This window comes from Periplaneta americana, chromosome 11 (assembly GCF_040183065.1).
Source record: "Periplaneta americana isolate PAMFEO1 chromosome 11, P.americana_PAMFEO1_priV1, whole genome shotgun sequence".
NCBI classification, from domain to species: Eukaryota; Metazoa; Arthropoda; class Insecta; order Blattodea; family Blattidae; genus Periplaneta; species Periplaneta americana.
The window spans coordinates 14,505,207-14,521,368 of NC_091127.1; the positions used below are offsets into that span (position 1 = coordinate 14,505,207).

The 16,162-nt window shown below is 35.8% G+C and overlaps 1 protein-coding gene across 7 annotated transcripts in view; it reads left to right on the forward strand.

Annotated features, from left to right (window-relative positions):
* LOC138708827 (echinoderm microtubule-associated protein-like 2) overlaps positions 1-11,630 on the forward strand; it is a 227,934-nt gene extending 216,304 nt beyond the window's left edge. For all 7 annotated transcript variants that reach the window (XM_069839034.1, XM_069839036.1, XM_069839037.1 and 4 more), the window contains one exon: positions 2,939-11,630. In XM_069839034.1, coding sequence (XP_069695135.1) covers positions 2,939-3,064 — 126 coding nt within the window. In that variant the 3' untranslated portion in view covers positions 3,065-11,630. The remainder of the gene's footprint in view (positions 1-2,938) is intronic.
* The last annotated feature ends 4,532 nt before the right edge of the window (positions 11,631-16,162 follow it).

The following is a 16,162-nucleotide window of genomic DNA, read 5'->3' on the forward strand; positions in this document are numbered from 1 at the left end:
GGCCATGTCATGAAACATCTGTCCCTTACTCCAGCACGTCCTATCCAACGATCAGACATCTCTGTATTCAGGTAAGCACGAACTGCATTGTGGAAATGTGGCGGAGCCCCATCTTGCTGAAAGATGAAATCGTCATCGAGATCTTGTCTAAGTTGAGGCACCAACCATTGCTCCAACATGTCCAGATATGAATGTCCAGTCACAGTAGCCTCAATGAAGAAGAAAGGTCCGTACAGTTTTTGTTGTGACAACACGCAGAAACATTCACCTTTGGTGAATCACGCTCATGTTCAATGATTCTGTGAGGTTTCTGTGGACCCCAAACACGACAGTTGTGCTTGTTAATTTTCCCACTCGTATGGAATGTCGCTTCGTCGCTGAAAATTAAGCGGCTGAATAAGTCATCGTAGTCTGCTGTCTGTTGTTGTAGCTGGCAAGAAAACTCGTAGCGCTTATGTTTGTCATCCTCATTTAGCATATGCAGAAGCTGCAGTGTGTATGCTTTCATAGCCAGCCTCTTACGCAAAATCCTTCACACAGTCATTGAAGGAAGTTGAAGCTCACGGGACGCTCTATGAACTGATTTCCTCAGGCTCCTTACGAATGCTTCTCTGACTCGCTCAACGTTTGCTTCACTCACCCTGGGATGGCCACTCCTCATTTGCGGACACAAGCAACCCGTGGTTTCAAATTTACTGTACCAATGGTAAATTACCTTCCTACGTGGTGCTTCTTTTCCATACTTGGTCCGGAATTTTCGTTGCACATCGGTAGCACTCTTGTTTGTATGAAATTGTAACACGCAGAAAGCTCGCTCAGCACCAGTATTCGCCATTGTTGTAACTAACGCCATCTCTCGGTAAATTATGCAACTATGCGGTAGTATTCGAAACTTTGAGAGTTTGACTTTAAACTGACGTGTGTTTGAAGTGCTATAATTTGTAGTTTTTGTATAATAATAGTACATTATGCAACGAGCCTATAATGATAGTAATTAAGAATCGAGTATGGATATTTATGAAACGAGCGCAAGCAAGTTTCATAATTTTCATACGAGCTTCTTAATTACCATTATAGGCGAGTTTCATACGACTTTTTATGCTCGACCATATTTCTAACTTGAAATTACCGGTATTCAGATGTATACATTTTATTTGTATCTGACAAGATCGGAAATGACCTTGTTCTAGGTAGTGAATTGTGAGATGTGCTCAGACGCGAAAGTATTGATTTTTTCCGAGGAACAATAATGTCATTGACCTTGACGTAGTCCCGTTAAACTTGATAATATTATAATATTAATTATTGAATTCGACATTGAAAAACGAGATGACAAATTGACTTTAATTGAATATTATTTACAATTAACGCTAATTATTATAGTAACAGAACATAACCTTCTGCGACAGTATTGGATTTCCAGCCTCTGTGACTTTTCACCAATTCTCTTTCGATTGCATATCCGAGAATAATCGATACTTACGGTTTTATAACGGTTCAAAGCTGACTTGTCATTGGCTGAACACATGTAAGCTGAGTTATCATTGGCTGAAGACCTGTACTTTAATGAGTAGGCAGTGGCGGTGCATCAATGAGAGCACAAGAGCACGTGAACACCTTGTTTCCATTAATGCATGACTAGTTTTATTATTTAATACCGTATAGACGTAGTGGGGATGTATAATATCAGAATCGAGTATTTTAAACTTCCCGCATCTTGCATAAACTTCTTATGTAAACTTGGCAACATCCGTTCACGTACAAGCCGTGCTCTTTTCGAGTTGGTTACAGGAATTTCACGCATGCGCGGGAGAAAATTGTCTTTAGATGGCCGCTTATGACTCGTTAAGAGCACAAAGCGTTAAGTGAACATGATGAGTATCTATCCTACAGATGTCAGGTGCATTGGTGCCTATCGTTCACGTGCTATATCTCGAGGAGGAAATTTAAAAGCTTGTAGATGTCAGCATCTGACTGTAGGAACGTTTACTTTACGTAGATGTGTGTACAGTGCTGCTACAAGAGTGTAGTTTGTGAATTACAATACTTCAGTTTCGGCATAATAGCATAGTTTGGCCATGGATGAATATTATATATTTATCCATGGTTTGGCTTTCAAACACGTGCTGGCTGACTGTGGTGGTGGTATGAATTTAAGTATCTGTATGGTGGTGTATAATATTTAAGAATAATATTTACTGGCATGTATTTATAGTAATCAATCTATGCGAATGGGATTACAGTACTGGTATAGGCTATAGTGTATCAGTGTGTTGTGAATCAAAATATATTACTGAACACACGCGTTTGTAAATAACGGGACTGTGTTATGTATTCATTATTAACATACGTAAACAATGAACTCTGTTCAATGAAATTTGGAACAGTAAAGAACTGGGTAAACTGGCTTACCAGGAAAAATTGGAAATAGAAAGACCGAGTTTCATTATTATTATTATTATTATTATTATTATTATTGTTATTATTATTATTATTATTATTATTATTATTATTATTATTATTATTATTATTATTATTATTATTATTATTATTATTATATGTCGTTTTGAATTATATACGGTTTTTTTCGATAGTGAAACATTGGAATCATGACATTTCATATTAGACTAAACGTACAATTTCAAATTCTTTTCGATTTTTGAACCACAAAATTGTGAACACATATTTTATCACGAGCCGCCACTGTGAGTAGGTGTACTTTAATGACATGCATTAAAGGACTGCTACCAGGTGTATAATTAGTACATTTCGGCATGGTCGAGCATAAAATATTGAAAGTGTTACCGGACTTTTGATATGCGCTGTATTTAAGTTAGATTTAGAGTAAAGAATAAAGTCTCCATGTCTGCCACTCTTTTAGTTCTCTACATGCCTAAACATTTATTAAACATGGACATATTGGATTTGTGTGTTGCAGTCATTGTGCCACACATACGGAGGCCACAGCAGTCATGTAACCAACGTGTCATTCCTGCACGATGACTCTCGACTCATCTCCATAGGTGGTCGTGACACAAGCGTGATGCAGTGGTCGCTCTCATAGTGTATATGTAACCTAAGTGTACAGCACTGTTGCCAAATCTGTATATATATGGCTTGATGTGAGCACCGAGATACTCAGTGAGTGTAAAGATGAACACCGCACCGTGCGATATGAGAGGTTCCTGCAAGTTGAGGTCTAAGTTCAGGGGATTCTGGAAGATGTACATATTCATTCTGCTTCTTTTCAGAAAGAGAAAAGCAACATGTAGAACATCAGTATCTCCCACTGAAGGGAAAAGAGGTTGGTTTAGAAAGTTCTTAACAATGTTTCATTGTTGTGGTCATTGGTGGAGAAATTGGAAGTTGTGATGATTTTACAGGATCAAGAAGTATGATGGATGCACTGGACGTTTATTGTCAGATCTGTGCTCCATTCAGTGCATTGTCTCTAATGCAGAAACACAGACCACACTGTTCAAATTTAAATGGTTCTGCCACTACGAGTAACTCGAAATTTGCCTTTACCCAAAAGGTAAATTTGTTATGCGTTAATCTTCCACTCTTATTTCTTATTATTGATAGAGTTATTTTTAATTCGTTCTGCATTTGTTTCACGCAATATTACCCCTCCTGCATCTGATGATATTTAAAATCGGTCCTATTATTTTCTATGATTATGAAAATATGTGGTCGTATTATGGCTAATGTGATGTAGCAACAAGTGGCTGCTGGCAAGATATTAAAATAAGTATGTTTTCAGTAATTTAAGCATTGTAAATTGGCTACTGTATGTTGAGGGGTATCAGTACTGTAGTATTCATGATAGTAGTACAACATATAGACATAGTGATTTCGCTGTATACCAGCTTTTCAAAGTTGTTTCATATTGACTACCTAAAATCATACATAGCTTAAAAGAAAATATATGGTTTATCATGTAGATTGGATGTCCTTTTACAGGTTTGAAGTAGGCAGTCACTTTTGCAGAGGGTAAAAAGCAGTGATATCATAGTGGTCGCAATGGTCAAACCATTAAAGTCTCATGTTTTCAGTTACTTGAAGATAATGATTTTATTTCATTCCATAAAGATGTCTGACTATTGCATTCGTCTGTGTTTCTACACTTGAAAATCAATGTGTGGGTAAACTCAGAAAACGTCGATATATATTCCAATGATAGATTCTTGTAAAATCAATGCCACTTCTTTTACAAACTCTTAACACATAATGACAAGAGTCCAATACAGTTAAATGCAATGAATCACAAGTTAATTGATATGAAAGTTACCGAAGAACCATTAAAATGTGCGTAAGCTGCCTCATCTCCCATCCAGCTTCACTCAGCTTGGAAAAACTTTCTCATATTCCTGAAACGGGGCTTCTCAAACTGTGAAGCACGACCCCTTAACAAAATTGCAAATCTGGCAATGAATGCTTGAAATAAAGAATTTAAACCCATTTAAATTCACAATTAAATGTATGATATATTCAATGGAAAAGTATAACTTAAGTTTCAGATATGAGAAAGAATGGATTTATAATTATGAGACAAAGAATTTTGATAATCTTACATTTACATTATAAAAATATACATTCCTTTTCGTTTCATGAGGTGCTATATGAGCCCTCTTGATGACTTAAGTAATGTGATCCTTGGAAGAAATTGTAATTAAAGGGTTTATGGGGTCATGCTACTGCGATGAGTCCTGGTCTAACACACAGTCTAGTACGGTACTAGTGGCCCACTTAACTGCGGTGGTTGGATAGTGCGCTCTATTTTATACAATTCTGCCTTAGAAACTGCAATCTCCAATTTGTTTGGAATGTTTGTCATTAACACGTTTCCTTCAGTGGTAACTATTCTCACTCTCTATTAACATTAATCTTGTTGCAATAGCAAGAAACAAGGCGAGGGATGCAGTCAGCTTTGAAATTTTGAATATTGCCTGTTGTCCATAAGCTTGAAAAAGGCCTGTTTCAGAAACTGAATCTGTGGCTATCTTCTGTTGGCAGAGTGAAGTGAATCCATTCTGTTTGAATTCTCAGAATGGCGAAGTAAATATTTCATGCATAATGAAAAGTGCACAAAAACAAGAATTTAATTTATAATTTGGACAACATTAATTTTTAAGTGTATATTGAAGATCCTAGTAGCTGAATTGAATAGAAATTTTAATAGTGTTAATTTAAAATGTTCGTGAAACAGTTGAGTTAGTAATGGAAACTGATAGCCTGTGTAAAATTTTTACTTATATGATAAAAATGACTAAAATATTTTGAAGGAGTCCAGAAATGACTAAAATATTTTGAACGAGTCTAGAAATGACTAAAATAACGAAAATATTTTGAATGTGAGTAGAAATGACTAAAATATTTTGAATGAGTCTAGAAATGACTAAAATATTTTGAATGTGAGTAAAATATTTTGAACGAGTCGAGAAATGGCCAAAATATTTTGAACGAGTCTAGAAATTACGAAAATATTTTGAATGTTAGTAGAAATTACTAAAATATTTTGAATGAGTCTAGAAATGACTAAAATATTTTGAACGAGTCTAGAAATGACGAAAATATTTTGAATGTTAGTAGAAATGACCAAAATATTTTGAACGAGTCTAGAAATGACCAAAATATTTTGAACGAGTCGAGAAATGACCAAAATATTTTGAATGAGTCGAGAAATGACCAAAATATTTTGAACGAATAGATCCATGTAGATGAAGTTCATGTTCCAAAGGTTGAAAGTACCTTCATCAGTAAGGATGTGAGATGGTACTCATGTGAGTTGTTGAAATCGGGTACGCCAATTTACTAGTTCCTTTTCAGTTGTAACAGTCTTAGTGAATGGGTTCTGTCGTCATATGAGCATGAAGGTAGATTTAATTTTCGAGATAATACATTTACAATAATGAAAATATATTTCCTGATGTTAGGTCACAACTTGTTCCTCCTCTTGTGAGAAAGAGGGTTTTCATTTCTCGAACAGGAAAAGGAGATGTTTTGGTTAGGATTGTCAGCCAGAAGCTCTACAGTTGAGAATGCATGGAGACTCCCTCATTATCATGAATGTGTCTGTGTTGAGGCAGGTGCAACACATTTGCATCCAAGTAGTGCATGGAACTGTGTCCGTTGTAGATTTAATTTGGAAAATTATTATGAATGCTCTGGAATGTTAACTTCTCCCGTGCATGAATTTATTATAACTCTATAATGCTAATTGTTTATTGATGTAATTAAGTGCATAGACTGGATGTATATACTGAGGACAGAAGCAATTCCTGTGAAATTGTCTTCAGTAAACAACTTGACAACAGGCAAATATTTGAATTATACATGTATTCCACCAACTTAGGTGTGGATGTTACCTGTTAATTTACTCCATTAAAGAAAAATTAATGGAAATAAGTGAAATCTGTACCTCATATTGTAACAGACATTAATAAGAGGTCAGCATTTAATTAATATTTGACGTCTTAAATTGTATACAAAAAAATGTATAGCAAGTGTGCCTACTTTGAAGACTCTCTTAATTTCGTACTAAAGAGGTTTTTATAATTTGATTTTTTTTTCCATTGCTAATGATTGCATTCCTTTAAAGTTACCCTGTTACCGGTGACAATCATCTGCAGGGCTTCTTACGAGATTTAAAATGGTAAGATAGTGAACATTTGTTATAACCAAATAAACAGAAACAGTACAACACAGTTCATTGTAGTTGTCAGTACAGAAGTGTATTATTTACGATTTGTGGTAGAAAGAAACAAACTGAACTAATTTATAGTTGTAGAGTCTGATCTGATGTCAATACTTCTTCTCTCCCCTCCCCCAAAAAACACGCCCAAATTATCTAGTCCAAGAATTACAATCATGTGATTTTGTAACTCCAATTGTAGACACATTAGTAGCTCTATAAAAACAAACATTTTTCAATACTGGTATATTCAGTTTTAGTAGCAATTTTAAGCCTAACTGCTGGGCTTGAAAAGGGCAGTAGCAATCTTAACCTTGCACTGGTTGCTATATGAGCATTTTGCTAAATATCAAATTCAAATGAAAATGGCATCAAAAAAAAGGAAGGGATTGCAAGTTTGTCCCTCTCTCCAGCTGAATTTATAAATGTTGGCAATTACCCGCTAGAAGAAGTTTCTTCGAATAATACATAGTACTTTGTAGAGAAAATATTTGTCAGACCAGTAGCCCAGTTATGATGGAATACTTACTGTCATGCCTTTGTAAAGTCAATTGACTTGTTATCCTATTCAGAATTATAAAAGTTCCTAAATCTTTTCTTGAATGCAGGCATTTCGCCAGACAATTAACTGCTTTCTAAAATAAAATAATGATGTTTGCCAATGCTCAAGACTTGAATTTACTCCATTTTCTTGTGAGCATCCCAGTAGTATGTTGTAAGTTGAGTTGATATATCAGCTTCTATTTACTTTATTGCTGTGTATCTCAGACGGTTTTTATTCATTACAGAGTTTGAATCCATACAAAGGGTACACTGGAGTGATAAATATATGTTTATCCTATGTAAATAAGCAGCTAAACAGTCCTGACCAGTTGTTAATTGAAAAATTGCAACTTATTTATTTCTTGGTAAATCTGGGATGATGCTAGAATCTTTTAATAAAGCATTCCAGGATTTATCTTTACTGTATCGTGAATTTCTTCTTTGAATTTTGCCTGAAATATATAGTTGATAATAATTTTACATTATGAAAGGGAACATTTAGGGGGCTCTGGTTAATTTTTGTTCCTTTCTTTGCCAAGGAGTCAGCTATCTCATTTTCTTGGACTTCACAATGAGAAAGTAGCCATTGAAATGCCATTTTTTTTTTTTTTTGGTAGAATTTTAATAGTATTCTGAATTTCATTAATTTTGCTATTTGTAGGTTCAATTGATGTAATTGCTTGTAGAGTTGATTTGAAATCGCTCACATTGTTAAAAAAAATTCTGTGACTGGTGAGTTGCTTCCACTTCACCATCAAAGTGTGTGCTTCACTTTCCAAGAAATATGTAGAAACTAAACAATTTACTGTAAATTCCAGCACTGCATTTCCATTTTTATCTGTAAGTTATCCATCTGTGTAAATATGAATCCATTCTGTTTCAGTCAGCCTGAGTAGTACAGTTAGTATAGTGCTGGTCTTCTGAACTCAAGGTTGTGGGTTCGATCCCGGCCCAGGTCGATGATATTTAAGTGTGTTTAAATGCGACAGGCTCATGTCAGTAGATTTACTGGCATGTAAAAGAACTCCTTCGGGACAAAATTCCAGCACACCGGCGACGCTGATATAACCTGTGCAATTGCGAGCGTCATTAAATACTGTAAACCATAATTTAATTTTTAAATTCTATTTCAAGTATTTTTTAATGGTCTCCAAAGCTATTGCTTTTAATACAGTTGGGTTTCCATCTCATTTACATGGGATATTTCGTGTTAATTCAGATTCAACTCTAACTGTAAAATGGGTAGGAAATTATTCTAAAACAAAATAAAAAACAAGTACAGTATTTTCAATACAAAGCCATTTGAACATAATGGGGCTGGGGAGTATTAGAGCAAGTATAAGCATACTTTTAAAAGAAACTATATATTGTAATTCATCAAAAGAAAGCCCCAAGTCTTAAGTAAACACGTGTTCATACTTCAGCTCGATATTTCATCCCTCTCAAAAGTTGTAACAATTAAAATCCAATGCCATGCTTGCCACAACAAAATGTCGGGTATGCGACCATTCAAACAGTAACTATATAGCTATCTGTTCTAGGTTAAGGATGACCATTTCGTTTTGAAGAGGAAGTTCTTCATGATAAAAGTATAAGCTTTTCTCAGTGAAAATTGTCATATACTGTATAATACGTCAGTAATTCTACAAGCACTTCTTTCATTTTATATAATAAGAATGAACAAAATGCTGATATTCATGAAGTCTTCATTGTAGCTTACAAAACAGTGTTTTGCAATCTAGTTTTGTATCCGTCATTTGTTAATTCATCTCATACTGTGTGGTCTAAAGCATCATACTTTTGACTGGCAACACAGAATGATCACTAATTCAGTCCGGTGGCCAGTAGAGACAGACTTATTCTCAGTAAAAGTCGTAGTATAAATTGTGTTTAGTAGTATTTACTGTAAATTTGGTTATAATGGAAGTTCAGAGTATATATCTTATTGTCCATCACTCTGCATAACTTTGAGTCTCATAACATTAGAATAACAGTTACATTAATTATGAAATGTATAAATTTTATTTAATAAACACAATTAATATAATTATCATTGGTTTCTTATATGCAGAAGTTTAAGAATCAATTGTTCCTTACTTTCATCCCAGATCTTAGTGCCGTAAGACTGAAATCTTTATTTTGTACATTACCAGATTTATTTAATTGATGACATCATATGGATTATGGCTGGAGAGTGGACAGGTCTCCATACACTACAGTCAGTGATATGGGCTCATTGTACTACCTTCAATTTTGATATAGGTGAGAAAATAGCTGACAGCTTTTTCCTGGAGCCCTTTATCATTACATGTCGTAAATGTACGACATGGTATTCCCAAATGTACTTTCTTTCCAAAGAAGACTATGGGAAGGATTTTTATCACACTTAAAATGCAAGTTTTTATTTTTTACTTGGTTATTTAATGACGCTGTATCACTACACTATTAGGTTAGTGTCGATGGGATTGGTGATAGCAAGCTGGTATTTTGTGAGATGAGGCCGAGAATTCGCCATACATTACCTGGCATTCGCCTTACAGTTGGGAAAAACCTCGGAGGAGGGGGGACCCAAGTGGGAATCGAACCAGTGCCCGAGCACTTTAGGCAAGTGCATTAGCTGGTGGCTAAAAAAATGCAGTGTCCTTGACCAGTTTTGAACTCGTGAACATTGAGGTTATTACACCATCAAAGATAATAATAGTTCATAATGGAAATGGGAGGCTAATACTAAATTGGATTTGAGAGAGGTGGAATATGATGGTAGAGACTGGATTAATCTTGGATAGGATAGGACCATTGGCGGGCTTATGTGAGGGCAGCAGTGAACCTCTGGGTTCCATAAAAGCCGTAAGTTGTAATAGAAATAAAATTAAAAATTTCACGTAATGACTGCCACATTTCTTGTCGAAATTTACATCAGAAATGCTACCTTTTCAATTCAGGTGTTTATTTCGTGCATATTAATGGATTTCTGTTGTTGGAACATGAATGAATATAGTATTTATTTAAAAAAATTATTGATGAAAATGCTGTATGGCTTTTTGACGTCCGTCTGTATTATGTGTTTCAAATTTGAACCCATTTTTAGCGTGTAATGCAAGTGCATTCTCTCCTTCATCCCAATGTTATAGAAAATTCGCAATACGAAGTTGTTCATTGTGAATTGTATTTTTTCAATAACGAAATTGTTAACATTACTGCTTGCTGCTGTTGCTTTATTTACATTTACTCATGCAGAGAACTCGTAACTAATTATTAGAGATATACTCATCTCGAAAGTGATGAGAAAAAATAGTTCTACTCTCAGTACTAACAAGGAAACTGTCAATGAGCTTATGTCGAAACCTTCCCACAATATTACGCACATAGGAAGGTGGGGGCATAAGTCGTAGCAACTATTTCTTTTTCCCCACAGTTAAGGGTATATGTACGTGAACGACCACTAATATTATCAGAAAATGCAGGCTCTAAATTTCTAAAATTTTATAAAGAAATGAACTCACAATTGGACAAAAATTACAAGGTACCACAACAAGACTTATTAGAACTTAAATATCTGATAAAAGTATAAAAAGGTTACTAATAATATTGTTTAGAATTCACTTTTTACTTTCAATTAAATTTTCCAAAATTTGAACATTTTCCCACATATTATTTTGTAACTTCACAACCATTAGAGTTAGAATTCTGAAATTTTGTACACTGATTTAACATGCATTTATGCAAAACGTAGACTACAATAATGCCCATTTCTTTGAAAATAGAAAAATTAGGTCACAAAACATTATGTAAATTTCAATATATTTTTATATAGGACAAATAAAAAATTAATTGTATTAAAATAAACAACTCTACATGTCTGAGAGTATTCTACTTTTGAGAAATAAGTATTTATTACATGCAGAAAAAATATTAAAGTTGTCAGAGAGACCACAACAATGTTATGGTTGATGTAACTGCAGATTTTTTTTGTTTTTTTCTACTTTGATAAAACAGGTTTGAAAAATATTATTAGTAACCTTTTTATACTTTTATCAGATATTTAAGTTCTAATAAGTCTTGTGATACGTTGTAATTTTTGTCCAATTGTGAATTCATTTCCTTATAATATTTTAGAAATTTAGAGCCTGCACTTTCTGATATTTGTGGTTGTTCACGTACATATACCCTTAAGTAATGATATTACGAGATATCGTATGTTATATAGTATTCATATTATATGGTCGCATCACTAGATATGTGTGATGTATGGTTATTGCACAGAGAATGAAGTTACGAGTAATGCAGTTGTGAGTCGACTGCTGTGCAGAATGTATGTGACCTGATGGGTTTTAGGATGTGTGTGTGTGCTGTAATGCTATTCCAACTTTCGTAATAAACATGACTAGCATGATTCTGTGTTGTTTATGGATGTCTGATAGCTATCCTGTCCTTACCCTACCCCACTAGTACACATACTGCCCTTTCAATAAGCAGATAAAAATACCTTACCCTTTCAAGTAGTGGATGCTGTGTCGTTTTATAGATGTTTGATCACTTACCTTACCTTACCCTATTACTACACATACACTGCCCTTTCAAGTAGCATGATGCTGTGTTGTTTGTGGATGTTTGATGTCGTTGATCCGCTGTGTGTTTTTAAAAAGATTCTGCAGGAGAAAGATAAACAAAAAGCATTGTCACTTTCAGTACTCTTGATTTTCAAAGCTACTTTCGGTATAATATCAATCATTACAAGAAAAATAGTGAAATTATACCGAACATAACTTTGGAAATCAAGAGAATTAAAAGTGACAATGCGTTTTTTCTTTCTCCTGCAAAATCTTTTTAAAAACACACAGCGGATTTTGGAGGCGCAGCAATGATATGTTTGATCACTACCGTACCCCAGAGACCTGCACAGCGGCCCAGCCCATGGGCTGCTTCCACACTGCACCGCACTGGGCTTCACAGTCTCATACAGAACAAGCTCATGATGTCATCACACTGGCTGGACGGGCTGCTTGCGTAGCGGTTTTGTGCAGTGAGCTAGTAGAGGAAGCGCAAAGAAAGCTTGCCCATTTGACTGATGTGCAGAGAACGATATTCGGTCTCGTGCTGCCATGCTCGTTACAGGGCTGCTATGAATCACGTAATGCTGATTACAGGGCACATTCGAAAGCGCGGTCTTGAGCTGTTCGTATTGTGGAGTGTTGCTGTGCAGAGCGGGTAGAAGCTAGCGTTTGCGTTACATATTCTGCATTTTATCCCTGATATCAGGAGTTTTACGTAGTTCAAAGTGTGTTTGTTAAATAACAGTTCTGCATAACATTCTATGTACTTAACAATGCCTCCTGTTTCACTCTAAATTAGGAAGTGTTAATAAAATGTTACACAGTCAAACTAGGGAATTATTTATAACGTTTATAAATTTATGAAAAACGAAACAGGCTCCACTCGTACCATAAAGAGTACCCTAGTTATCGGAACATGTTAATGAAGTCACATAGTATTAGTGTTTTATTACAATTACAACGTCAAATATCAATTATTACGTGTAAAAAAATTCGTGTTTCTGTATTTTGAACAATTACATATTTCTTATAACATCTTTGTCGTTTCATTCAGTGATTTTATATGTAAAAAAAATCGTGCTTCTGAATTTTCAACAATGTTATGTTATTAGTTACTCTGCAACAAGGTTTAGGTTAGGTTACATGCGCTGTGATAAATCTCACTCGAAACATCAAGCCAGCAGACGACTGAGAACTGTCGACAGTTTGCCAATCGAATCAAAGTGAGGTCAAGTGCACCCGAAAGTTCGCGCAGCTTCCGTGGCAAGCTCTTCTTGCGTCTACTCTATCAAGGCATTGAGCCTAATCTGCTCTTCTATCAGTTACTTATTAATTGTGTTTGCGTGGGTTTGTGCTTGCATAAATAATACAGATTAAATCTTTACAGTTAAGAGTTTAATTTACACTGAAGAATTTTATCGTGCAATTCGGTATGATGTGAAGTATTATATAAATTATTTTTGTTTATTTATTTCATTTTTGTGTTAAAATTAATTTATTGTTTTTGTATACGTTGTTGATTAAATTTTTTAAATTATAGTTTATTTTTACTGTATAGGATATATATTTATTAATTTAGGTTTTTGTTGTAGTGATCGGCTACTGTTTCAAACATTTTTGTTTTAGTTCTTGATTTCTATTTTTCAAGATGAATCCAAATCATGGTGAATCACAAAGGAAATACAGTCTCTGTGATTAATATTTTCCGGGCTGAGATGCAGTGGTCTACTGGTAGAATGGTAGACCATGGCATCTCAGCCATGGAAGCACGCATTCTAAAATACAGTCTCTCTAGAGAAGAAGTAGTGAAGGATAAAATCGCTGCTAGAGAGTTTGAAACAACAGAGTTGGAAATTAAAAAAAAAAAAACCATTGGAATAGTTTTCAAATATGTGTTCGACAACAGTGGAAAATAATTTAATTTTGTATGTTCTCCAGTATGTGGGGAACTGTATGCTCGTGTCACATGTGAAGCGAAAGCACAATCAATGTGCGCAAGTGGAAAAGCAGTAGAATGCAACCAATTGGTGAGTTGATGTCAGTGCAGTGCTGAGCAGTGTGACGGGCTAGGAAGTGGCCACGTCAAGCAGTGTTCATCTTGGGTGGGCTGGGCTCCTGATGCATGCGGAATGGCAGTGCTGAACTGTGGGTTACCGTGCATTACTCTGCCGTACCTTAGTTTACTCTATTAGTACACATACCTTGCCCTTTCATTAGCATATTTCAAAATTTCAAAAAAAATTGTCAAAAGTTGTGCCCCAACTTCATAGTTTGATACCCACAGCAGATACGTAACAGCTCATACTAATTGTAAAATGTCAAAGGTAGTCATTCCAATCACACGCATGGAGGCCCACAGAGTGGTAGGAGGTTAAGGCTTTCACCTGTACAATCAGCAGTAGTAGCAGTAGGTATTGCTCGCTGCCTCTACACTAACAAGGGAAGGGTTTCGGCTCGAACAGGAATTTTTGGTTAAAAATTTGTACAGAGGCTTACCTCACAATGGTGATGAAGTCCGTAAAAGCATTCATTTGTGTAACTCTCCGTTTGGTTGGTATTGGTCAATACACTTCTTTAAAAATGTACATGAGGATTCTGTATAAAATGCATGAAACAGCATGGAGCAGAGCAATAAGCACAACACGCAGAAGCAACAGCTGAACAATCTTCTGAACCACACTGAAAAATCAAATGCCACCTGAATTACATTTTTGAAGTCCGAGACTTGTTCAGGATTCACGTAACCAGCTGACTGCCAGGAATACTGAAGCATAGGGCGGTACACTGGAGCAGACAACTGGTTATGAACAACAGAGTGCATTTTCATTATAAACACTCGATTTTTCAAGTTAAGTTCTGAATTCTCAGCAAGAGTCCTTATGTAATCTATTACCCTGCGAGCATATATTTTGTATTGTCCAAGGAAATAGATATCCTGAGGCTGGAAATATTTAGTTTTTTTAGGTGGAATGATCATACATTCCATGTCCTAGCCTTGGAATGATTCATTTATTCAGGTTGTGTCCTTGTGCGCATTCAATGACTCACACAACAGTATATACTTTAGATTAGCTGCAATATTTTCAGACGACGTTGGAGAAAAATGTCCTTAAATGGGCTTCAGACATTTTACCACTCGCACTAGCTTCTAGGCTGGGCTAGGCTAGGCTAGGCTAGGCTTACGGGTAAGGTGTCCCATCCCCTTAACTTGTGCAGTGCTCTCCCCACCCCTCAACTTGTACAGTGCTCTAACAGAGAAACCAAACATTACACAAACGAATGCTTTTGGGAGCTTTACAGAGATGTAAACATGGGTCTGTATACAAATTTTGGATACGAAATTCTTGTTTGAGCCGAAACCCTTCCCTTGTAAGTGAATATCTCTGGCACTCATTTCTGTTAGAGACTGAGTAAACATGAGTGTGGCCAGAAGTGTAATCAATGACCCCATTCAGAATCGAACCCGCGACCTTCTGTCTTGAAGCATTATGCTTTGAAATGCTACTATCACATTTCACTTACTGTAAGGTGACACAATTAAAGATTCAGTAAAAGATTACCTAAAAACTAAGTAATTCCCAGCTTAACACTCGGCTGGCAAAGCAGGTCATATTGAGTGCACGAGCTTATTTCGTATGCCACGTCATCAGGTAGGCGTTCATGATGATGGCAGCTGAACTACTCACAAAGTGTGCACCATTATTTCTTAATGCAGCATTCCAAATAAGTTTTCATGCCCTTATACAAATGGACCCTTTCTAATACGGATACTGGTACATATTTTCATCCATGTAATTAGCAGCTAATTTATTATTTGTGGAGATCTACAGGGTGGGCCAAAAAACAGGAGATTTTTTTTTTATTCAATGCAGTGGCACTTGACTAGAGTCATTGGCTGTACAATGGCGATAAAAACTAAAAGGAAAGAAAACGAAATAAAGTGAACAAAAAAATACCATTGGGACAGTGTCCAAGGAAACTATGAAGGAGTGGATGTCAGCACTGCTGCATTCTTTCTCTGGTCTCCCAGTATCTATCCACAAACCTCACAGATGAAAGCACTGGACAAGTCTTAATGTGGTTTGAGTCCATGGTGTCGGAACATCCACAGAGCATGCAGTGGGGGCTGGATAATACACCCAGGCGGTGGAGGTGATTAGTCAGTCATGACCGACTGCGGCGCGGAATGTCTCAACAGCTTCTCTTCTGGGCCATTTGGGGATAGTGGAGTTTAGTGCGTCCTTCCAGTGTTTATCTTTAATTTGGTCCTCCAAACTCTTATGGAAACATTGTCTCACTCGACTGCTTATATTTGTAGATGCTCTATGGAATGGCAGCATGTTAGAATATGAAAGGGGGATAGTTGTTCCTT